Source organism: Panthera onca, chromosome B2, assembly GCF_046562875.1.
Source record: "Panthera onca isolate mPanOnc1 chromosome B2, mPanOnc1 haplotype 2, whole genome shotgun sequence".
NCBI lineage: Eukaryota > Metazoa > Chordata > Mammalia > Carnivora > Felidae > Panthera > Panthera onca.
Window position 1 is genome coordinate 29,477,501 of NC_138343.1, and position 25,964 is coordinate 29,503,464.

The following is a 25,964-nucleotide window of genomic DNA, read 5'->3' on the forward strand; positions in this document are numbered from 1 at the left end:
GCCTCTAACTCAGACACAACAACCTCTACTCACACTAAGAGATCAACCTGAGCCTCTACTTACCCCCTAGTTTCTCTAACCCAGATGCATGGGTCCTCTGGAGGAAGTTGTGGCTAAAAGAGAAGGGCGGATGTTTATTTATGCAACTAAAGCAGAGATTGTGAATCTCAGCACCACTGACATGTTGGGCTGGAGAGTTCTTTGTTGCAGGTTGGGGGCTGTCCTGCGCATTATGTATTATGTTGAATAGTACCTCTGGCCTCTATCCACTAGAGGCTAGTGACACCCCCTCCAAGTTGTGACAAGAATATCTCTAGGGACACCTGGGTGGCTCAGTTGGCTGAGCGTCCGACTCTTGATTTTGGCTCAGGTCATGATCCCAGGGTTGTGGGATCAAGCCCCATGTCAGGCTCCACGCTTAGCATGGAGCCTTCTTGAGATATTCTCTCTCTCTCTCTCTCTCTCTCTCTCTCTCTCTCTCTCTTTCACTCTGTCCCTCTCACTTACTCCCACTCTCTCTCTCTAAAATAAAATTAAAAAACAAACAAAAAAGAATATCTTCAGACTTTCCCAAATGTTTGCTGGGAGAGCAAAACTGTCCCTCTCTGTTGAGAACCACTCTCCTAGAGGCCTAGGTTCCTGGGGGAAAGGGTGGGGCTGGGGACTAATGGAAAAGGGAGTTGTTAGTCACTCTGGGTCCAGATGGAGCTACAGGGGAAGGCCTGCTGCTTCCTTAGTTCCTCCATCTTTCAGGGTGCGTTGCCAGGGAGGCAGGCCACCCAGTTCTGAGTAATCAGTCTTTGGCCTGACTCCATGGAGCCTCATTAATTTCCCATTAATTACATTAATGAGAAGTTGGCCTGTTCTCTTCTCACTCATTCCAGCCCTGCCTAGGGCTTAGGGACAAGTCACACCAAGTAATGAGAACAATTCATATGTTCTCCCAAAGTGTCTCTCTGGTCCTCCCATGAGCCCCACTGCCCTGAGCCCCTGGCTTCTTGACCTTTAGATCTTGACCCTCTCCACTCCTTCTGCCTGCTCCACTTCCCCCAGAAAGGCAGCAGATGGTCCAGACACCCACTCTATATAGCCGAGTAGTAAGTGCTTACTGATTGTCTACTGTGTGCCAGGCACTATCTCAGGTGACGGGGAAAGCAGCAGTGGTCAAGACAAAGACCTTGCCTGCAGGGTGCTTACTTTCCATGAGAGGAGACACACTGTGAACAAATCAAGTGAGCCATAAAGAGGTGGTGACTTGGACACCTGGACCCATGACTTTCTCTCTCCTTGGCCCCAGTAGTCTGTCCCCCACAACTCCAGACCTAGGTACTGTCACTTGGAAGTCCAGTGAATGAATTTTGACAGTCTTCTGAACTAACGCTTGCTCTAGGCAAGGAATCAAGAGGAGGGAAAGAGGAAGACTCCAGGAGATTCTAGAAGTGAGATGTCTGCATTTCTATATAGGGATGATAGGGGCTTGGAGGCAAAGTGATGGCTGCTGGGCTGATGTGGGAGAGGAGGGAAGGGGTTGTCTGAAGGCAGAGCCCCTGTACACCAAGCATCTCTACCAAAGAACTCAGCCTCCGTTCCCATCTGCATCCCTGGTGAGGTGTGTGATGTTGGGCTTCTGTATCAGTCTTGTAGCTTGTCTCTGTCACTGTCCCCACTGTATCCACATCTTGTGTCATCTCTGGACATCTGGAAGCACCTGTCTCTGCAGTAGTGGACCATGTGAGGTCTTTCTGCTTCTTTGCTCTTTCACCTGATACTCATGGATGACTCCACCCATGGCAAAAAAGAGTGACCATGTGTGAATAAGGGGTGTGGAAAACAGGGCTGACACGAGAGAAGCGGAAGGGCAAATGTGAAGCTGGAGAACCAGAATGTGAATCTCCTCCCAGAACCTGAGCACCCAATCACCCCCCCATCTGCCTCACCCATCAGAGCCCAGTCCTTTTAGAACCCAGCAATATGCTCCCTATCTCCTCAGAGCCCTGGAGGCTGCCCCCACCCAGTCCCCTCTCCCTCTGCTGGGCCTGGGTCAGGAGTCTGCCTACTCTGTGTTCCTTTTCCCAGATCCCACCCATTCAGCAGGCACCCAGGTGCTTGGCTCTGTGACACAGCAGTTGCGGTCTCCTGTTATCAGGGCACCCTTGTGGGGTGGGGCGGTTCCATTTGCTTAAGGTTGAGACCTGGGGGGCCCCAGCCCCCATGACGTCAAACATGGACCCATTTAAGCTGAGAGGACCCCAGCCCATGGTCCCAAGCAGCTGTCCAACTCCAACATGGCCCAGCCAGCCCACTGCATCTGCTCCACCTTTGGCCTCCACTGCTGCCTCATCTTCCTTTTAGCTTCTCAGGAGGCAGGTAAGATGCCTTCAGAGGCAAAGGGGTTACCATAACACAAGGAGACAGAAGACAAAGAGGAATTGTTTCTTAGCATTTGTAGGGTTGAATGACCAATCATAGAAATGAATAGCAGGTGAATGTGTGGTGGGAAGGGATGTGGGTATAGGGTTGTTGCATACAGTTGCCTAGGGTGTTCACTGCTTAAGGTTACTGTCTAAGGAGCAGGTAGGAGATGAAATCCAGCCTGTGCTCTGCTTCTCAAGACATAGCCTGCAAAGCTGCACCCACGCACAGAGGGGCTGTTTCCAGTTTACATAAAGACACTGTACAGGCCAGCAGTCTTGGGTAGACAGCAGTGGGGCCTGACATTCTCTGAGCATCTGTTATGTTCAAGGAACTCACATGTGCTCACAGTACTTAATCTCATTTCATCTCCTCAAATCCCCTGAGATGGTTCATATTGCACTTTATAGAGAGGAGAGCATGATGCAGAGGAAGTGAAGGGACTTGTCCAAAGTCATGAAGTTAGAGGGTGGCAAGCAGGGATTCTGCCATTCCACATTGCCTGCTGCCCTCATGGGCCCGAGGTGCATTTCTCTCCCAAGGGCCCTGTTCTACGCCAATCTTGGTTCTATTCTGGACTCTGGCCCATTTAGTTAGTCAGGGCTTTCCTACATTTATAAGCTTAGAAGAATGCCATCTGGCCAATACCAGTAGATGACGCTTACCAGGCATTTACTATGTGCTAGGCATTGTTCTAGGCACTTTGTTCACATTTACCTATTTGATCCTCATAGCAACTCGATAAGGTGTGCATGATTTTGTCCCCATTCTACAGTTGGGAAACATTCCAGAGCTTCAGTGAGAAAAAGTATGTGGAAAAGTTTAATGAGCACAACAGAACCTACAAGTTAAAGTGAAATCACCAAATTAGTTCACTTAGTTAAGAAATAGTTCTGTGACTGACCCCAGGGAGTGGAGAGGTGAAACACAGGAGAAGTTTGGAGGGGACCTGGGTGATTCAAAGGAGGGTCTTCACAAGGTAGACACACACAAATAAATTCAGAGAGATGCAATGAGCTGGATAGGGTCATCCATGGCAACGATGTTAATGATTGCAAACCAGGACCCAGAAAGTTGTGAATCTGGATGCTGCAGACAGTATTTAGGGTAGGGCAGGCAGCAGCTTCTTCTTCTAATAGTATTTGACAGAGGGTGATATTGGAGGAAATTTCTCCTTCCTTGAGCTCAGGTCATGTTGGGGCCAGCGGGGATGGGAGCGAGGGGAACAAGTGGATGGTGGCTGGCAGGGGCAGGGGCTGAGGAATCTTCGAGCTGCCTCTGCTAGGCCTCAGCAGTGCATTCTGTTTGTGCTCTGACTTGTACCTCTCTCCCTATCTTGACGGTCTGCGGACAGAGGCACCAGAGCCGTCCTCAGCCTCCCAATCCTGGGTCTCTTCTCTCCTCCTTCCTGTCATGCTGCTATCCCACCTGCTGCTCTCTGCCACCTTCTGTTGTGCTGCTGCCCAGGAAGAAGGATCTGTAGGTACAAAGCAGAAGGGAATGAAGCATGAGACAACTCCATACACATTAACTTTTGAGGAAGATTTGCTCTAGGGCACAGGCAGATGCAGGGCAGACTTGAGATCTGAATTCCAGAATAGGACACTCTGGGCTCTGTGGGTTTTGTCTGGGGAGATGGCTGCTAGAGTTTGCCTGGGTGAAACGGAGGAGAGGGCTGGGGGGAGGGCCAGGGCAGTGGACACTCAGATCCTGTAGAGAAGAGCAAGTGGGTGATAGGTAGGGAGGGTGTGAGACTGGGATAAGGTTGGGGTGGGGTGAGGGTGGAACTGGAATGTGGGGCTGATGGGGCACATGACTATGTCCAGCAGGCAGTGAGGCCAAGGTAGAGAGGGAAAGAGTGATGACTGAGGTGGATGAATACCTTTAGTACACAGTTCCAACCCCTCCCCATCATTTATGCACAGGATTAGTCAATACCCAGATTCAGATAACTGGGTCTTAGAACCCCAGAGTCTGTGGCATGCAGTTGTAGAACCAGAGGTGCAGAAAGTAGATGAAATCATCTCTGAGGGGAGCACAAATGGGGTCTTGGAGCAAGTCTAAAAAGGATGTCTTGTTTTTCCTCTAATAAATGTTATTTGATGTAACTTATCTGACAGAAATATGCTCATTATAGAAACTGGAAAACTGAAAAAAATGAGAAAGAAAAAGAAAATATGATACTCCCCAGTTACCCACGCAGGCAACCATTTGAGTATATTTCTCTTTAGTCTGTTTTACTCTGAGTTTTAGGCCATGTACTGAGCTTGTGTTCTATAGACATTTAAAGCATTTACCCATATTATTGCAAATGGAGTAAGCCATTTTCTAGGGGCAGGACACCAAGAAACACCAGATACACTCTTCTGGGTGAAGCTGCTCTGATGGAGACCCTGCATCATGAATCACTTAGCATGATAAGTGAGAATGAAACATGTTGAACAGACCTTTGGAATTAGACGTAGTTTTGATGTGGGATTTTTTCATTCTTTAATCCAGGCTGAGCATCCATCTTCAGTGTCTTGTGCTAAAGCCAGAGTTTCCTCTCTGCCTATGTATCAGTGACCAAAAAAGTTATTTTGGGGCCATTATTGTAGTTGGCAAAATGAATATCTCACAGTAAAAACTTCCTAGGGAACTAAAATTGCTACTGGGGAGAAGAGATGGTCATCTCATCTTGGGGCGGGGGGGTGGGGGTAGGCAATGCAGTTAGTCACTGATTTGCTCCATGGCTGAGCTCAGAACCAAGGAATCCTTTGAGCTTCAACTCTAGACTTAATAACCAATGGTTCCACAATTGTGTGATGTAGATCTGGAATTCTAAGATCTAGTTATCTGAATCTCTTTATTGAGTATATAGGCCCTGGGGTTAAATGACAACCAGTATCCCAGAACTGGTGGGCTGTAGGTCTTCTTTTAACATCTCAAGGGCTCAATTACTTCATGTGGCAGAAATTACCGTTTGGTTTTCCAACTTTTGGAGGTCACAGTTATATATGCTTTTTTACTTAGTGTGCATAATGAGAGGTTGTTGGCACTGCTTCTGAAGAGTTTTCATCAGTCTTAAGATATTGTTAATCACCCATTCAACAAATATGTATGAAGTGCTTCCTGTGGGCCAGACATTGTTCTAAGCTGGAGACATAGTGATGAATGAGACAATTAAAAATCCCTGCCATTGTGGGAAGTATTTATTATAAATAGAAAATGATGAGTGTCATGTTGATAAAACACAGCCAGGGGAAATGGCCCAGGAATATGGGGCTGCCCTTTGGATGAGGTGGTCAAGGCAGGCGTCAGAGGTATGTGAAGCAGATGGGAAAGGAGAGATACCTGGGGCTGTAGAAGGCCACAGGCTCAGGCTCCCCTTACTACCAGGAGAACAAGGCAAAGTATGAGACTGTTTGAAAGACTATAATTCAGATTCAACAAATGCTTTAAATAATCTTCTATGCTTAAGCTGGTGCAGTTGACATCATTGTTATTTACAGTTGAGGACATGGATATTCTGAATATTTAAGCGACCCAAGCAAGCATGCAAAGCTGGTGAGGGACAGAGCCTGAACTCTAATCTTGTCCTCTGATTCTTTAAAGCCAGTGGAATTTGCACTGCAAAATAGCACTGCTACTAATACTACTGCTACTGCTCATTTATTCACTTTCTGGATATTTACTCATCCCCTATCACATTTAACAGCATCTGGGGTTTAGTGAGAAGCCTGACTTTGCCAATTATTTCATCACTTTGAACTTCCTTTTCTCACCTATAAAATAGTAAGATCATATGCTTGTCTCACAGGTTTGTGGTGAAGATTAAATAAACAAATGTATAGACAGCATCCTTTAGGCATTCCACAAGTGCCAGTGTTCTTCCTTTCCCAACAGCTGGGCTGAACTATAGTTTGTGTAGTGTAGTCTTAACCAGTAGGAGCCTGGGTCTGGGAACCCAGAATATGTATTCAAACTCTAGATCAACTTTTGACTTGGAGAGTATCCTTGGGGAGATTACTTATTCTCTCTGAACCTTGTTTCCTCATCTATAAAAAGGGGGAGAATAACAAATAGTTCTTAATTTCAAAGGGCTGTTGTGAAAAGTAAATGAGTTAATACATTCATAAGACCTGCCTATCTCGTAGTAAGTGTGCAAGAAAGGTTGGCCATTGCTGTTGCTGTGGGATTGTGTGCAAGTCACCATTCCTCTTGGGTGAAACTTGAAACTCAAGTTTTTTGGCTGTAAAATAGGGAGGTTAATAGCTTGTAACGCTTCTAAAGAGACACATTTTTCTTTCAAGAGGGCAACCTTCATCTATCCAGATAGCTTTAGGTGTGTGAAGAGGAGAGGCCAGTGGGGAACCATAGGGTTGAGTCATCTCATCTACTTCTCTGCATCCAGACCAAACTTTAACACCAAAATGAAAGTCTCCCATCTCCTTCCTCTATCCATCTTCCATTCCTCTTCTTATCCTCCTCCCATTCATCATCTGTGTCTACTTTTGGGGGAGCTGGGAGATCAGTGACCCTAGAAGAGAATCCAGAAAGAGAATGTCTGTAAGGCAACCACCTGAGCTTTTGGCTCAGAAAAGGTGCGCAATGAATAGTAGCTATCATTGGTATTGCTGCTGAGAGAACCAAGGAATGGAACTAACAGCGAAGTGAGGGCCTGAAAATTCAGCCATCCTTTCTTTCCCTAACCTCGATTCCCATAAGAGACTTGGGACCCTCATCCCCTTCTTGTCCCACCCATATTTTTTCAAAGAGTTCCCCGGGCCTCTACTCTTCTTGGCAGCAAGGAGGCGGGTGGATTTTGTTTCTTTGTGATTGGGAATGGGTCCAGGTTCTGGTTGCCACCTTGAGCTAACAGACTGGAAATCTCAGTTACGTAACAACACTATCTCCCTCACTCTTTGACGATCTCCTGACTAGGTATCAGAGACATCTCCTCTGTCCCCATTGGTTGTTTTTTTTTCCACGTAATTAAGGCCCTTATCTGTTCATTGATAGAGGTGTTTTCTCTCACACCCTGTCCTTAAACACAGTCAGTCCCTTCTACAATTCAGCTGCCTCATTCACTCATCTCAGGACCCCCAAGCAGACATCTTTTTCTTTCAAGCGGGCAAACTTCATCTATCCCAGATAGCTTTAGGCGTGTGAAGAGAGGGGTGTCCAGTGGGCGACCATAGGGTTGAGTCATCTTATCTACTTCTCTACATCCAAACCAAACTTTAACACCAAAATGAAGTCTTCCATATCCTTCCTCTATCCATCTTCCATTCCTCTTTTTATCCTCCTCCCATTCATCACCTGTGTCTACTTATTAATCCTATGGCAAGTTCTGCCAGAAGTCTTACTTCAGTCTCTTACACAATTACATTTGAGATGGAGCTGGAATGTTATGGAAAGATGGAGATTCTGATATTTGTTCCCTTTCCTCTCAGCCCTGTCATGGAAAGGGAACTCCATTTCATAAGTATATAAACTCTGAAGGAGCATTTGTGGAACAAAATATCCTCAATATCTGATCTCAAAATCTTGTGATTTGATAGGTAGGGCAGGAAGTAGAGGTTGATAGGCACACAAATAACTGTAAGGTTGGGTTGAAGGTACCAGGAAAGGGTATTAATAAAGAATTTTTTGAGCATTGAGATGAAACTAGATCTTATATGCTTGGAAGGATCTGGAAAGATGCCATAAGGCCAGAAAGGTCTGAATTTCAGAACTGAGGAGTGGAAGTGGAGAAGAGGTGAAGTGGCATTCTTGCTAAAGGCACAACCTGAACAAAGGTCCAGAGACTAGAGGAGAGAATGGGGATTTTAAGTCATAGTATTTTGAGGATACTGGCTGGGGAGATATATCTAGGGTAATAAAGGGACCCTTAGAGGGAGAGGTGGGCAGAGAAACAAGGAAGAAAATAATGGAAGTTTCTTATTTGCCTCTTTTCCTTCACAGGTGCTATCACATTTCAAGAACTTCAGAAAACTGGTGATTCCCCAGCATCTGATAATTTGTTCTCTCCTACTTCAGGCTTTGTTTATAGTGCACCCCCTGATCATACTGCTCTTCAGTCAAGCCATAGCCCTCTAGACCTCACTAAATCTACAGAAACCCATAAGCTAAAACGCAATTGCAACGCTACACACCATCTCAAGCCGATTTACAAACACATAGGTAATTCCCAAAACTCTACAAGTCATCATGGTAATTCCCAAAACTCTACTTCTGAAAAAACCCCGAGCAATCAAGGAAGAGACCCAAATGTTCGGAATGGACGGTCTATTGATCCTGCTGACTCTACTAACACACATAAGGGATCGTCTGGTGTAAAATATCCAACCTCAGCACCCAAGATCAAAACAACTTGCCTTAAGTTCAAATCAGTTACAGGAACAGATAAAAGTGTAACATCTTTGAGAAACATTACTTCAGAGAGTAAAAGCGCTACTTCACAGAAGACCATAAATCCTGTCCACAACTCAGGAAATTCGGAGAGCAAAAAAATACCTATGTATTCCTCAGGCAAAAGCACAACAGCCCCATCAGATGAGGTTACAAGAACCCCACGAAGGTCAGAAAGAGCTGGAGATCATACAATAGCTGCTAATCTCAGAACTACAGTTGCCTCAGGCACAACGATGATGAAGACTACAGGACGTATAAGCAGGACCACATTAGCCATTGAAAAGACCACACAAATACCAGCAACACTTAGAGAACATAGACACAGCACCATATCAGCTCATATAAATATCACAAAATCACTAGAAAACTCACTAGAACATGGAAAAGTAGCCACATTGCCTTATGAAAAGACTCCGGGAGTCCCAACAGAATCTACAAAATATGGAGAAGAGACTACATCAACCAATAAGAAAGCCACAATAAGCCGCCAAAAGTCCAAGAAACATGGACAGAACACCACTCCGGACAGCAGGAGGACCACAAGAGCCCCAGAAGGGCCCACTGACTATAGTGAGAAGACCACCCCCGCCAATGGGAAGACCATGAGAGCCCCAGCAGGGCCCAAGGACCACGAGAAGACCACCCCAGCCAACAGGGAGGTCACAAGATCCGTGGAAGGGCCTAAGGATCATGAGAAGAAGACCACTACAGTCAACGGGAAGACCACAAATGCCCCAGAAAGCCTCAAGGGTCATGGGGAGAAGACTACATTAGCCAATGGGATGATCACAAGAACCCTAGAAGGGCCCAAGGACTATGGGGAGAAGACCACCCCAGCCAATGGGAAGACCATGAGAGCCCCAGCAGGGCCCAAGGACCATGAGAAGACCACCCCAGCCAACAGGGAGGTCACAAGATCCATGGAAGGGCCTAAGGATCATGAGAAGAAGACCACTACAGTCAATGAGAAGACCACAAGTGCCCCAGAAAGCCCCAAGAGTCATGGGGAGAAGACTACATCAGCCTACGGGATGATCACAAGAACCCTAGAAGGGCCCAAGGACTATGGGGAGAAGACCACCCCAGCCAATGGGAAGACCATGAGAACCCCATCAGGGTTCAAGGACCATGAGAAGACCACCCCAGCCAACAAGGAGATCACAAGATCCCTGGAAGAGCCTAAGGATCATGAGAAGAAGACCACTACGGTCAACAGGAAGATCACAAGTGCCCCAGAAGACCCCAAGGGACATGATGAGAAGACTACATCAGCCAATGGGGTGACCACAAGTGTCCCAGAAGGGCCCAAGGAACATGAGGAAAAGACCACAAGAACTCCAGAAGGGCCCAAGGACCACAGGGAGAAGACCACCACAGTCAGGAAGATCACAAGTGCCCCAGAAAGGTCCAAGAACCATGAGGAAAAGACTACATCTGCCAATGGTATGATCACGAGAGCCCCAGAAGGCCCCAAGGAATATGGGAAGAAAACCACAAGAACCCTAGCCAATGGGAAGACCATGAGTGCCCCAGAAGGGCCCAAGGACCATGGGAAGACCACCCCAGCCAACAGGGAGACCACAAGAGCCCTGGAAGTTCCCAAGCATCATGGGGAGAAGACCACCACAGTCAACAGGAAGACCACTAGAGCCCTAGGGGGGCCCAACGACCATAGGGAGAAGACCACCCTGGCCAATGGTAAGACCACAAGAGTCCCAGAAGGGTCCAAGGATGATGGGGGTAAGACCAACAGAGCCCTACAAGGGTCCAAGGACCATGGGGAGAAGAACACAACAGTCAATGGGATGACCACGAGAGCCCCAGAAGGCCCCAAGGACCATGGGGAGAAGACCACCAGAGCCCTAAAAGGGCCGAAGGACCAGAGGGAGAAGACCACCCCAGCCAACGGGAAGACCACAAGAGCCCCAGAAGGGCCCAGGAACCATGGGGAGAAGACTACACTGGCCAATGGGATGACCACGAGAGCCCCAGAAGTTCCTACAGACCATGGGGAGAAAACCACCCCAACCAACAGGGAGACCACAAGAGCCCCAGAAGGGCCCAAGGACAATGGGGAGAAAACAACACTGGCCAATAGGATGACCACGAGAGCCCCAGAAGTCCCCAAGGACCATGAGGGAAAGACCACTAGAGCCCTAGAAGAGCCCAAGAACCATGGGGAGAAGAACACAACGGTCAATGGGAAGACCACAGGAGCCCCAGGAATTCCCACAGACCATGGGGAGAAGATCATCTCGGCCAACAGCAATACCACAAGAGCCCCAGAGGGGCCCAAAGAACATGGAGAAAATGCCACTCCAGCCAATAAGAAGACAACAAGAACTCAAGCCAAATCTATAAAACATGGAGTAAAGGCCACATTGGCCACTGAGACCACAAAACCCCCAAGAAAACCTAAAGAAAGTGTAGGAAAAAACACAGCTTCCACAGAGACTATAAGACCTCCATTCAATGTCACAGGAGACAAATCTGTCACTAATACCTCTCCTGGTTCAAATAAAACTGATGTTACCCATGGGGTACCCATTGGTTCTTTTACACTCACCACATCTCACATAGAGCTGAGTTCCATCATGTCAGAAGCCCCAGGCAACCAAAACCATCCATATCAGAACAAAGATGGCTCACAGGGAGGTCTTCGTGCTGGAGGAATGAGGGAGAATGATTCATTCCCTGCATGGGCCATAGTTATTGTGGTCCTGGTGGCTGTGATTCTCTTCCTGGTGTTCCTTGGCCTTATCTTCTTGGTAAGGGGCAGGGATGCTACAGGGGAGTGAACCCATGAGACAGGGAGTTGACGAGAGATTATGGATCTGAACAAGAGGCAGTAATTAGCCCAGGAAAAGAGGCATGGTGGGAGGTTGGTAATAAAGGGGTAGTGGTGGTGAAAACTTTGGGGAAGGACAATAGATGCATGAGGCATGAACAGTGGCATTGAAGAAAAGTCTGTGGCTGAGAAAAAAGGAAATAGAATAGGGAAAAACTGGGGGCTGGAGATAGAATCTGGGATATGAGAACAGGGAATATCAGGAGAGGGAAAATTGGACAGAGGAGGGAATTGGAGATGAAGTCTGGGACTTAGTGCATGGGATCTGGGGCTGGAATAAGGATCAAGGTTTGGATGGAATCTTGGGAAAGAAGGAAGCTAAATGGCTAGGATCAGGGAGAATAGAATTGAAGGGTTATGGGTATTGAGGAAAGCAAGTGGCATGGCAGATGAAATTCATTCCTCCTTTCTCCTAATCACAGATTGCCTGTACGATGAAAACACGCCGTGCACTGGTCCAGAACACAGAGGACAATGACCCAGAGGATGATGGGGGCCCTAGTTCCTACCCAGTCTACCTGATGGAGCAGCAGACTCTTGGCAAGGGCCAGATCCCTTCCCCACGGTGATCCTTCAGAAAGGTCCCAGCTCTTCCATGCCCTTCCTAAGATGAGGAATTAGACTCACCATTCCTATTTCCTGGACTCCAGGAAGGGCAGAGTACTGGCAGTTAACAGCATTAACTCTTCATCAGCTGTGTTCTTATTGAAACTGGTCAAGGGATGAGGTGATAAGCAAGAAGGATAAGCAAGAAGGGAGATAAAGAAGAAAGAATGCATAATGCAAGTGTTCTCTGCAGAAGATGGTGGTCTTGGAATGAAAACATGTTTGATGGACACATGGGGTAGACACCAACATAGGACACTGAGTCTTGGGAGGAGCAGCATGACTAAAGGAAGTTTGGGGGCCTTAGAAGGCAATGCCCCATATCTGACTGTGAGTTGGAGATTGAGGACAGAGTTCCTGGGTGTCAGGACCAATCTATAATATTTCCATGTACTATTACTTAGATTTTGTGTATAAGCAGGCTTGTCTTTGACTTCCCAGGACACTTGCCTACCTCCTTTTTAAAATGAAAAAAGTAGAATCTGAGAAGAAAAGAGAACTTATTTCCTTCACCCTCTCTATACCAAGGAGCAAGGAAAATTCCAGAAAAGATCATAAATGTCTCTCATCCAGATGGTTCTTCCCTCTTCCTTCTGAATCCTTTAGTTTTTTCTAAATGTCTACAGTAGACATCCTGCTGGTCTGGCTTTCTGGGTCGTGGGTGGCACAGAGGGAGGGATTTTTGTGTGGTCTGCAGTCTTATCCATTTATCCCCATTCCAGACTGTCCCTGATGGTGTTCCCCACTCATTATTTATTTTCCTGTCGGTTCTACCAAAAGCCAGTCCAGGCTTTTTCCTGGAAGAGTCACTTGTCTTCTCCACTGCCCCCATACTCTCTCTACTCACACTTTCACCCCAGATTTTGATATTCCCCCTTATAGGCATATCATCTGGATTTTCTCTCCAACTTATTAAAGCCCTTTCACCTATTACTGATTTGGCATAGTGGAAAGAATGAACAGATAATAGACAGCTTCCTATCTATTGGTCTTTTTATAATAAAGTAGAAAATATTTGTAAAGTAAGTACACCATAATTATTGAACTGTCAGTTGGGAGAAGTCTTGACTAGTGTTCCTGACTCTGGCTGTGACCTTACATATGACCTTGAGCAGCAGTGGCTAGAGAACAGGAATTCTTTAGAGTGTCATGGAAAATTAGGCTGAATTTCTACTGCTCCTAAAATGAGTCACTCCTGGATTTAGATAGGAGCCAGCCTGAGTTCCTGCTGGGCCCATTTGCATGGTGCAAAAGCAGGAGAAAATGTGTTCATTAATAAGCCAGTATTTCCATGTACCTATTACAAAATCTGTTGAGCATTATAAAGAAATATAAGATATAGTTACCACCTGAGACACAAATATAGGGAAATTAAATACATAATTCAGTAAGAGTTCTCACAAGGCAGTACTACACAGAATAAAGCATGACTCTAATGAATTAAACCCAATATTTATGGGCAACTACTACATCCCAAATTTATGTTAGGATACTAGCCCTGCTCCAAAGCCATTCCATGCCCAAACATCACTCCCAGCAGACCAACTGCCCATCACCCACATGGCCTTGGCTCACTCTTACCAAAGGAGGATCAGCAATTTCCCTGACCAGAAAGGCACAGGCCTTCCAAGTTTAACTTCATTGAGAATCAAATAGCAACCCTCTCTGCTACTTTTGGTATTCCCATTTTCAGGAATCTGGAAGTCTACCACAGACAGTGGTCTTAATCTTGACACTCATGCCACTGAGTTATCTGCCAGGGCACACTGCAGGCTCAGGAACTCTCTGAATCTCCCACCAGAGCTCTACTCTGCTAAAGGCAGGATTGTAGCTTGGATCCCAGAAAGGTGCCACAGGAACCCCAGACTTGGGTCCCTGGAGAGAGCCCTCTCTTCAGAACACCTGGTTTCTGGAAAGGGCTGGAGTGCCTGGGAAAAAAAAGAAAAGGATACCAGGCTTGTAGTCATCCGGGCAGATGGTGACTGCATGTGGCAGCTGCCAGGACAGGAGTGTCACTCTTTCTGGGAGGAAAGTAGATACCCCCTACACCTAGCCTATAACCATTGAATTTCTCCAGCATGGACCCCAATTTAAAAACTAAAACAAAACCAAGCAAGAGCACCTTTGCCCCTAGAGTCCCAAACATTGAATCCTACGGAGGCCTCCCTGCAAAAGGACCCAAAGGAGCTCTGGGGTCAAAGGGTGTGTATTTGGGGGTGTGTAGGAGGTTCTCCATCTCACAAGTGCTGCAGGGACTGTGGGCCCCACCACAGCTGCTGATTGTCTCCCTTCCCATTTCTCTCTCCCGCTACAATGCTTACTTGGAAATTTACGGGGGAAATCCTCTGACAAGCTCTCGGGTTGGGGTCTCATTAGAGAAAATTACATAATGAGTGGCAAGGAGGGAATGGTTCCCTCCTCACAAGCTTAACTCGTGCCCAATCCCCACATCCCCAGGATAGATCAGTGCCCAAGACCTCTAGGGCTGAAGTGGGCAACAGGTGCAAGGGCAGAGGGGTGAGCCCGGGCAGGGCGGTCCAGGATCGGGGGTGAGCGACAGGGGACCAGAGCAGCCTCCTTCCTTCGCTCTAGGTTCCACTTGGCTGGAGGCTCCTGGATCTCGCTGGGTAACTGAGTGGATTGGTGGTTCAAGGCCAGCAACACCCAGGCGCCCCCTCTACTTGGCCACTGTGAGCACGCCCTTGGATCACGCCCCGCACCGCCAGCCACCCTCGGAGTTGGGGTGCAGTTCCTAGCCCTGGCTTCCTGCCCTGAGAGCCAGATTGACAGGCCTCGGCTTCCTTCCATCTGCGCACCATCCGTAATAAAACTAAAGTTTTCGCTGTGCTTTCTTTCACCACATCACGTGCTTCAATCTTCTGTTAACTGCGAGTTCTTTCTTACTAGGCTTGTTTGACAGAAGACAAAACCGAGGCTCAGAGAAGAACCTTGTTCAAACCCACACAGCTCCTGGGAGCAGAGTTTTTCTCCCAACACAACTTTACTTTGTCCCTTAGTGGAGCCAGGATCCCTGTAACTTGGCAGCATGATCTAGATGGGTGGGATGTTTATAGGGACCACCTAAGGAACAAAGTATAATTGAGGTTTGTGCAAGAAAAGGTCCAGCTCCTTCTTCTGGAGTCCAGGTTCCCCTTTCAGCCCCTTGGACTTCCAGAGTTTTGTTCTTCTGGCCCCACAGGGCAGAAGCACTTTGCCCTCCCTCCCAGCACCCAGACCCCCTCACAGCTGACTGTGCTAGCACTCTCTGTCCACCTGCTCCTGGACAGTGAATGCTGGCACAGTAAGAATATCGAATGATTTGGGACCCAGTCACCCTCATTTTTCTCCCTTCTGCCTGCTACAAAGACTTCTCCAGAAATGAGACATCCCCAGAGAAAACAGGTTTTTGCTGATCTCTGGCCCCAAGGGTGGGTCTCCTTTTCTTCTGACACATTTGATCCCCTTGTTCTCTCTCTCTCCCTGTTCCTACCCCCCTAAATTGCCAGAAGCACCCCTCTCTGTAGAGGGAGGGCCAAAAGTTATGGCTTCCCCTGCTTAGCAGCAACTACAAAGCCCATAGCAATGGCCAAGTGAGACAAGAAAGTAAGCTGGCCATATTATGGAGCAAGTGTTAGAATCCAAGAATCCAGCTGTTCCAGTCCCTGGCTCCCTGCTACCACAGAACTCATCCCAGTTGATCTTCCTCCTCCCACAACCTTGGCCCTGGCGAGCTTTTAATTCTTCCTGAAACTTCGTGTCCTAGTGAGACTCCAGGCATCAACTCATCCTATGTAGTCCATTTCTGCTGTAGAACCCACCATGCTAGATAACAACTTCCAATGTGGATTATTTCAAGATGAAGAGAGGAAAATTACCGCCTGCCTCCTGCATCCTAATGCAGCTTCTCTTTGGAATCCTGGGACCTGGTACATGAATTATCCATCAATCACAGAGGATATGGAAGCCACAGAAAGTCAGGAGACAAAGGTCTCTGTCTGAGGCACTCTGCTTGCATATTCTCATTCTTTTTCTGGAAGCAAAGATGATAAACTTCTTTTCTCCTATTTCTGTGAAAGTCAGTACTGACCCTAGCCCCCATTGACTACAATTGTGGCCCTCACCTTCACCTTGCAGCAAATCCACCTTTCTCCTCTCCCTCCAACCTTTAGCTATAAGCAGGAACACAAATAGCAACTTTATTTTGATTTTTCCCCTAGAATCCTGGAGTGTAATAGCTGCTTGATAAATATTTTGTATCTAACATGAAAATCCTAATTTCTATATCATTCTTTTTTTTAAATTTTTTTAAACGTTTATTTATTTTTGAGACAGAGAGAGACAGAGCATGAACGGGGGAGGGGCAGAGAGAGAGGGAGACACAGAATCAGAAGCAGGCTCCAGGCTCTGAGCCAACAGCCCAGAGCCAGACGCGGGGCTCGAACTCACGGACCGCGAGATCATGACCTGAGTTGAAGTCGGACGCCTAACCGACTGAGCCACCCAGGCGCCCCTCTATATCATTCTTAATTCCTTATTAGAGTTAGCCTCCAAGTCTGAATAAAGCCAAGGGAAATGAAAATATCCCTACCAGAAATGCTGCCTAAATGTGAATCCTTGGTCAGCTCTCCCTGGATAGAGACACATGCAGAGGGACCACAGAAACCCCAGGGCAGTGGGAACTGTGGATGAAATTAGCCAGAGGAGAAGTAAAGTCTGGACTCCTATGTTTCTAGCCATTTCACCTGACTTCTCTCTTAGACTCCTCCAGACTTTCAAGTTTCTCTTTTTAAGTATTAAAAACAATGCCAGATAACTCTTCATTTCCACTGTAGGATGGAATGCCTAAAAAGGGAGAAGGAGGGTAAGTGTGGAGTTGACAGAAGTAGGCCTGGGTTGGATTAGCAAAAGGACTTTGGGTGGTGTTTTTCTTTTTCTTTTGATATTTATTTCTTGCATCCTCCCTCTGCTCCCTCCCAATGACTGTCTCCTGGAGACTGCTGTCTTGCACATTCTATTCTCTTTCTCCTTCTTGCCTCTCTGTGAACCCCTTTGATTTGAACCATTATTACTGCAGAGGACTTCCAGACTCATCATTAGCCTCTCTTTGCTCTGAAATCCAGTCCTGTACTTCCAGGCTTATTTTTCCCATAACATCTTCACTTGGATGTCACGTCATATCAAACATGAGGCTCATGTATTCGTCCAGCAAACATTTTTGGAGCATTTCCTCCGTGCTAGATCTGAAGATAACATCAGTGAATAAAGCAAGCAACAGGTCCTTCCTTTAGGTAAAGATCTCACAATCCACCAGGAAAGGCAGATATCACACAAGGAATGACACACAAATATAACTCTTTTAAGTATGCAAAAATACCGGCAGGCACCACCTCATCTTCCCACTATCAGGTCTTCATAGTTTCCCCCATTGGCATTCATTCTCTTCCTCCCTCCTCCCCCTTTACATTGGAGGACTGTCTCTCCAACCTGGGTTCTGGTTCCCATCCCACACTTCCTGCCTCTCAGTAGGCTTCTCCTCCCCCTCCCACACTGTCTACTTCTCTTTCTCCGGGGTCCGTCCATCAGCATCCAAACAAGCTCTAGAAAAGTGTACACAAGAATCATCTGGAAGAGATTCTACTTGTTTACTTATTTATTTATTAAAAACCATTTATTTATAATTGAGGTATAGTTAATATACAATATTATATTAGTTTCAGGTGTGAAACAGGATGATTGGATATTTGTATATATTGTGACATGATCACCACGATAAGTCTAGTTAACATCCATCACCACATATAGTTACAATTTGTGTGTACGTGTGTGTTGAGAACTTTTAATATCTATGCTCTTCGCAACTTTGAAATATGTGATACAGTATTATTAACTATAGTCACCATGCAGTACATTACACCCCCAGGACTTATATTAAAATTTTTTTTTTAACATTTCTTTATTTTTGGGGGGCGAGGGGCAGAGAGAGATGGAGACAGAGAATCAAAAGCAGGCTCTGCACTGCCAGTGCAAAGCCCAATGTGGAGCTAGAACTCAGGAACCGTGAGATCATAACTTGGGCTAAAGTCAGACACTCAACCAGCTGAGCCACCCAGGCGCCCCAGGACTTATTTATCTTATAATTGGAAGTTTGTACCTTCTGATACCTTTCACGCATTTTGCTCACTCCTAACCCCTGCCTCTGGTGACCACCAATCTGTTCTCTGTAGCCATAAACTTATTTTTTTTTAGCTTCCACATATGAGATCATACAGCATTTGTCTTTGATTTACTTCACTTAGCATAATGTCTTCAAGGTCCATCCATGTTGTCACAAATGGCAGGATTTCCTTCTTTTTTATGGCTGAATAATATTTCATTCTATATATATGAGATCATTTCTAAAATGCAGGTTTTGGTCCCTGTCCCTTAGGGTTCCTGAATCGGTAAATCTGGGATAGGGGCTGGGATCTGCATTTTAACAAGCTCTTAACCAACCTTGAAGCCTGTGGTCTAGGGACCACACTTTGAAAACTCTGTTCTTCCAGTATCCATCCTTAATAAGCCCATATCTTTCCCAGCCCTACCCTCTGTCATTGCCAAGTTTCTTGAAATAATTCCCTATAAAAAAATTTCCCTATAAAAAAATATAAAATATTCATTTTCTCATCTCCTACTCACTGTGTATATATTTCCTTTGCAGATTTTATCAGAGTAATTCATGTAGTTTTTGAAGTCCAGTAGTCCTACAGGCTCATTACAGAAAATAGCCATCTCTGATGCACCCCTCCTTTTCACACCTGATGCCTGCTGTTCAGAGGCAGCAACTTCCAACTTTTAGCTTTTTCTCTTGGTATTTGCACCTACAGTTTTATTTATTTTTTTTAATATATGAAATTTATTGTCAAATTGGTTTCCATACAACACCCAGTGCTCATCCCAAAAGGTGCCCTCCTCAATACCCATCACCCACCCTCCCCTCCCTCCCACCCCCCATCAACCCTCAGTTTGTTCTGTTTTTAACAGTCTCTTATGCTTTGGCTCTCTCCCACTCTAACCTCTTTTTTTTTTCCTTCCCCTCCCCCATGGGTTTCTGTTAAGTTTCTCAGGATCCACATAAGAGTGAAACCATATGGTATCTGTCTTTCTCTGTATGGCTTATTTCACTTAGCATCACACTCTCCAGTTCCATCCACGTTGCTACAAAAGGCCAGATTTCATTCTTTCTCATTGCCACATAGTATTCCATTGTGTATGTAAACCACAATTTCTTTATCCATTCATCAGTTGATGGACATTTAGGCTCTTTCCATAATTTGGCTATTGTTGAGAGTGCTGCTATAAACATTGGGGTACAAGTGCCCCTTATGCATCAGCACTCCTGTATCCCTTGGGTAAATTCCTAGCAGTGCTATTGCTGGGTCATAGGGTAGGTCTATTTTTAATTTTCTGAGGAACCTCCACACTGCTTTCCAGAGCGGCTGCACCAATTTGCATTCCCACCAACAGTGCAAGAGGGTTCCCGTTTCTCCACATCCTCTCCAGCATCTATAGTCTCCTGATTTGTTCATTTTGGCCACTCTGACTGGCGTGAGGTGGTATCTGAGTGTGGTTTTGATTTGTATTTCCCTGATAAGGAGCGACGTTGAACATCTTTTCATGTGCCTGTTGGCCATCCGGATGTCTTCTTTAGAGAAGTGTCTATTCATGTTTTCTGCCCATTTCTTCCCTGGGTTATTTGTTTTTCGGGTGTGGGGTTTGGTGAGCTCTTTATAGATTTTGGATACTAGCCCCTTGTCCGATATGTCATTTGCAAATATCTTTTCTCATTCCGTTGGTTGCCTTTTAGTTTTGTTGGTTGTTTCCTTTGCAGTGCAGAAGTTTTTTATCTTCATAAGGTCCCAGTAATTCACTTTTGCTTTTAATTCCCTTGCCTTTGGGGATGTGTCGAGTAAGAGATTGCTACGGCTGAGGTCAGAGAGGTCTTTTCCTGCTTTCTCCTCTAAGGTTTTGATGGTTTCCTGTCTCACATTCAGGTCCTTTATCCATTTTGAGTTTATTTTTGTGAATGGTGTGAGAAAGTGGTCTAGTTTCAACCTTCTGCATGTTGCTGTCCAGTTCTCCCAGCACCATTTATTAAAGAGATTGTCTTTTTTCCATTGGATGTTCTTTTCTGCTTTGTCAAAGATGAGCTGGCCATACGTTTGTGGGTCTAGTTCTGGGGTTTCTATTCTATTCCATTGGTCTATGTGTCTGTTTTTGTGCCAATACCATGCTGTCTTGATGATGACAGCTTTGTAGTAGAGGCTAAAGTCTGGGATTGTGATGCCTCCTGCTTTGGTCTTCTTCTTCAAAATTACTTTGGCTATTCGGGGCCTTTTGTGGTTCCATATGAATTTTAGGATTGCTTGTTCTAGTTTCAAGAAGAATGCTGGTGCAATTTTGATTGGGATTGGATTGAATGTGTAGATAGCTTTGGGTAGTATTGACATTTTGACAATATTTATTCTTCCAATCCATGAGCAGGGAATGTCTTTCCATTTCTTTATATCTTCTTCCATTACCTTCATAAGCTTTCTATAGTTTTCAGCATACAGATCTTTTACATCTTTGGTTAGATTTATTCCTAGGTATTTTATGCTTCTTGGTGCAATTGTGAATGGGATCAGTTTCTTTATTTGTATTTCTGTTGCTTCATTGTTAGTGTATAAGAATGCAACTGATTTCTGTACATTGATTTTTGTATCCTGCAACTTTGCTGAATTCATGTATCAGTTCTAGCAGACTTTTGGTGGAGTCTATCGGATTTTCCATGTATAATATCATGTCATCTGCAAAAAGCGAAAGCTTGACTTCATCTTTGCCAATTCTAATGCCTTTGATTTCCTTTTGTTGTCTGATTGCTGATGCTAGAACTTCCAGCACTATGTTAAACAACAGCGGTGAGAGTGGGCATCCCTGTCGTGTTCCTGATCTCAGGGAAAAAGCTCTCAGTTTTTCCCCGTTGAGGATGATGTTAGCTGTGGGTTTTTCATAAATGGTTTTTATGATCTTTAAGTATGTTCCTTCTATCCTGACTTTCTCAAGGGTTTTTATTAAGAAAGCGTGCTGGATTTTGTCAAAGGCCTTTTCTGCATCGATTGACAGGATCATATGGTTCTTCTCTTTTTTTGTGTGCGCCTACAGATTTAAACAACATATTTAAGGGCACCAGCGTGGCTTAGTCAGTTAAGCGTCCAACTTCAGTTCAGGTCACGATCTCATGGTTCGTGAGTTCGAGCCGTTCATCGGGCTCTGTGCTGACAGCTCAGGGCCTGGAACCTGCTTCAGATTCTGTGTCTCCCCTCTCTCTGCTCCTTCCCTGCTTGCACTCTGTCTCTCTCTCAAAAATAAACATTAAAAAAATTTAGAAAAATAAACAACACATTCATATTATATTGCTATTCCTGGATTTTTAACAAAGATCTTGAATGCATTTTTAATTAGGCTAAATAATATTGTAAGACTCAAAAACTTCTTATCCCAATTTTTCCCCCGAAAAGATTTAATAATTTATATATATCCAATATCATGGGGAATAAATATCCTTTTCAAAACAAAACATGTTTTTAAAATTCTAATTAATTTTCTTATCAGTTAACTTCATTTTTAGCAGCAATTATTAAATAAAGTGAAAAAAGAAATTCTCTCATAGTAAATTACACAGGCCCAAGAGAGAATATCCACACCTATTATCCTACCTTCTCAGAACATAATTTATCTAACATCTGGCTCACAAATTTTAAAATCAACTGTGTTAAAACATGACAGCACATTGGCTGTTAACTCTTGCTTGTGTCTTAAGAAAGCACTTATGGAAAGAAAAAAAATGTTTCACAGGTAGTGGGCACAAACAGGTGATTTGGGGAATTGGTAACTAAAAATGGCAATCTTTCTTAGTTACAGTGAGGTATGGAATGCTCTTCAACAAGCTCCAAGTCCATGAAATGGTATACCAGAAGTTTTCCTTTTCTTTTTTTGCAAAGCAGAATGCTAGCAGAGTTTTCTGCATATGCACTTTCCGCTTCATCAGTTCTGTGGTAGGGACACCATCAGGGTTGGTCCGTGGTGTCGCTGATTTCTTCTTCTTCTTCTTCTTCTTCTTCTTCTTCTTCTTCTTCTTCTTCCTTCTCCTTCTTCTTCTTCCTTCTCCTTCTCCTTCTCCTTCTTCCTCTTCTTCCTTTTCCTCCTCCTCCTCCTCTTCCTCTTCAGTCTAATTCTTCTCATTCTCCTCCTCCTCTTCCTCCTTTTGTCCTCAAAATTTTTATTGTGGTAGAACATACATAACAGAAAGTTTACCATTTTAACCAATTTTAAGTGAACAGTTCAGTGGCATTAAGTACATTCATATGGTTGTGTACCATTCATGGTGACTTGTTTCTGATTTCTGATTCTGCCTCCTGGAACCATCACACTCAGGCCTGGCTTAGTGTCGTCTCTGTCCAAGTACTTGAAACATGGTGAATGGTGAGGGGCAGACCTCTGATGCTGCAGCTTGGTCTTGCTGTTCATACCCTTCCAGAAGCTGTTCTAGGGTAGCACAGCTGTTACCTCCATGGACCATATGTGCTAGACTCTCCTTGACATAGCTTTCTGTAGCCATGTAGTTATTTCTGAATAGGTAAACTAAGACTTGAGCAATTGTTTTCTTATACCCCATTGAATAATTCTTATTGTCCTTATTAATATTTTTTCTTTCTGAATAGAGTGCTGCCCGATCAATTCTTGTGCCAGCAGTCTCAAGGCTTTCCCTAAGCATTCAACTTCCTGTTGAAGTGTTTCTCATTTTCAAACATGTGGGCTGTTGATAAAATTGTCCAGAGTTTTCCAGAATGACATTTTCTATGAGCTTTCCAGCTAGTTCCAGTGCCTGCTGTGTTTCAGTTCCTTCAAGGTTGCTCTGTTGGGAGTGCTATTTTCTAGAAATATTGTGCTGGCTTTCTCCATCAGTTGGTAGTTCCTGCATCTCCTTCAACATCATGCCTGCTTGCTCAGAAGCTTTATGTCTCCAGATTCAGAAGTGTTACCATCAGTATCTGGTTGCCATTAAAAAAAGGGCAGTTTTCAAGTATTTATCTGCTTTGATAAGATGCTCCAGCCCTTCATTTTTCTTTTGAGCTACTATTTCCACAGTCTGTCTGAAGGGCAAGACAGCGTCTTCCTTTTGGGCCCTGAAAGAGTCCTAGACAGAGATTCATAGATTATTTTGTTTCATATATTATCTGTGTATTTATTGATTGTCTTTCTCCCTTACTTGAATATAAGCTTCATACCTATTTTTTAACACTGTGTCCCATGCCTGGAATCCTATATGCTTTATAGAAGTTTCTTTTTTTAAATTATTTTTGTAATGTTTATTTATTTTTGAGAGAGAGACAGAGACAGAACATGAGTGGGGGAGAAGCAGAGAGAGAGGGAGACACAGAATCCGAAACAGGCTCCAGGCTCTGAGCTGTAAGCAAAGAGCCTGACGCGGGCTCGAACTCACAAACCGCGAGATCATGACCTGAGCCGAAGCCGGATGCTCAAACAACTGAGCCACCCAGGCGCCCCTTTACAGACGTTTCTTGAGGAATATTTTGAATGATGAAAATGAAGTACTGGGACAGAGAGCACCTATCAGAGAGAAATTTAGATCAATCTCCCAGATTCTTCTCTAACCCATTCCCACTGCTACTACTTGGTCTAGCACTTTATACTAAAAAGTAACTAAATAAAAGAAAGAAATCATTCCAAGGATTTTCCCCTACCATTTCCTTGTGTCTTTTTACTGAGAGAACTGATACAAACTGCCTAACACATCAGTTCTGACCTTCACTGTCTAAGAGGTGATGAAGCATTTGGCCTCATCTAAAAGCTACAACCTGACTGCCTTCATTTCATGCATAACAATCTGTGGGCTCTGCTCAGGCAGGGACAGTATGCTGAAGGTCCCAAAGAATCAAGGGGGGATTTGCACGTGAGGGTCTCAGCTCAAGTGTCCTACCGTTTTGGTGTGACCTCCCTTTTACTTTCACCCAGCTGAGGGAATGCTTCTGGGGATATCTGTCCAGATGACCTCTATGTTTTCAAAAAACACATTTTCTCCTTCATCTGAGCTCCAACAATCCTTCATGTTAGAGAAATGATATGCAGTTTCTGTTTGTGTTGCCTCCTTAACATGTGTTAGATTTTAAGATTCACCTAGGCAAACAGCAACAAAAACCCCACAGAAACCAAAAGACTGAGGACCCTGATTAGCAAAATTCTTGAGGAAAGAAGAGTGTAGAGGTGATTGATCAAAAGATTCATTCAACACAGAAGCACAAGTGACTCAGCAGGCGTGCCCACAGCATCCACATTGGGGGTGGGGGGAGATTAACTGCAGTCTAGATACCAGTAGTTCTGCAGACTTAAAGGAAACAAGAATGACAAATTCGCACAATACTCTTAATTAAATATAAAAAATGCAAAAATTAGGGTTATTCCTGAATAAAAATTAATGTATTTTAGGGAGGACTACAACTCCTGGGTCCACCATAGCCTCTGAGCCCTCCATACCCTTGATCACAGCTGCCAGGCACACTACCAAGACAACCACGGCCTCAGGAGACACCACAGTGTGTGTGTCCACAATGGGCTCCTCCCACAGGTCCTCAGAGCAACTCAACGTCTCAGGCCATCGAGGTCTCCACCACAGCTTCTGAGACCACACAACCATCACCACAGCCTCTGAGGCCACCACACCCTCCACCACAGCATCTGTATCCACCATGACCTCTACCACAGCCTCTGAAACCACCACAGGCTCTGAGACTACCTCAGTCTCCCGTACAGTTTCTGAAACCATGAAGTCCTTCACTACACTGTCTGTGCCAATGATGGCCTGCACCCCAGCCTCTGAGACTACCGTGTCCTCCATAATAACCTCTGTGCCTACCATGGTCTACAACTCAGGCTCAAAGATTACAACAGCCTCTGAGACCATCATGGCCTCTACCACCACCTCTGAGACTACAATACCTGCCAACACAGCCTCTGATATCAGTACAGTTTCCACCAAAGCCCTTGTGACAATTTTGAAGTCTGTGCCTTTTGCAGTCACCCCAATAACTGCTGACGCCACGGCATCTCTGTCCTTCACAGCCTCTGGGAGCACTGCTCCCTCCATGACGACATCTGTGCCCACCACAGTCTTCACTACAACCTCTGAAATCATCACAGGCCCTAGAGCCACCATAGATTTCACCACAGCTCAAACACCACTGCAGAGTCTGTGTCCACCACAGGCTCTGAGATCACCATGCCCACAGTGGCCTCTTCCTTTGCCTCTGAAATCTCCATAAGCATGGACACCACCATAGCTTCTACTATAGCTACTGAGATCATCACACCTTCCGCTACAATGTCTGTGCCAACCACAGCCTTCAGCATAGCCTCTGAAGTCACCATCAGTTCTTCAACTACCCTAGTCTCTCAGATAACTTCTGAGGCCCTCAGGTCCACCACTGCAGCATCTGTGTCAATGATACCCTCTATCCCAGACTTTGAGGCCTCTGGAGTCTCTACCAAGGTCTCTGAGACCACCACAGCCTCCACAATTACATCTCTGCCCACCACAGGCTCTAAGAACACAGCTTTTGGGACTACCATGGCCTCCACCACCACTTCTGAGACCACCATGGCATCT

General features: G+C 45.3%; 1 protein-coding gene and 1 pseudogene across 1 annotated transcript; one reads left to right on the forward strand and one right to left on the reverse strand.

Moving 5' to 3' along the window:
- Positions 1-1,060: 1,060 nt before the first annotated feature.
- On the forward strand, positions 1,061-13,254 carry MUCL3 (mucin like 3). The gene is made up of 3 exons (XM_060615037.3): positions 1,061-2,367; positions 8,359-11,576; positions 12,079-13,254. Exons 1-3 carry the CDS (start codon positions 2,286-2,288, stop codon positions 12,223-12,225), a joined length of 3,447 nt encoding a protein of 1,148 aa, XP_060471020.3. The 5' UTR covers positions 1,061-2,285; the 3' UTR covers positions 12,226-13,254.
- Positions 13,255-22,630: 9,376 nt separating this feature from the next.
- LOC132674839 (gamma-soluble NSF attachment protein pseudogene) lies at positions 22,631-25,217 on the reverse strand (annotated as a pseudogene).
- Between the last annotated feature and the right edge of the window lie 747 nt (positions 25,218-25,964).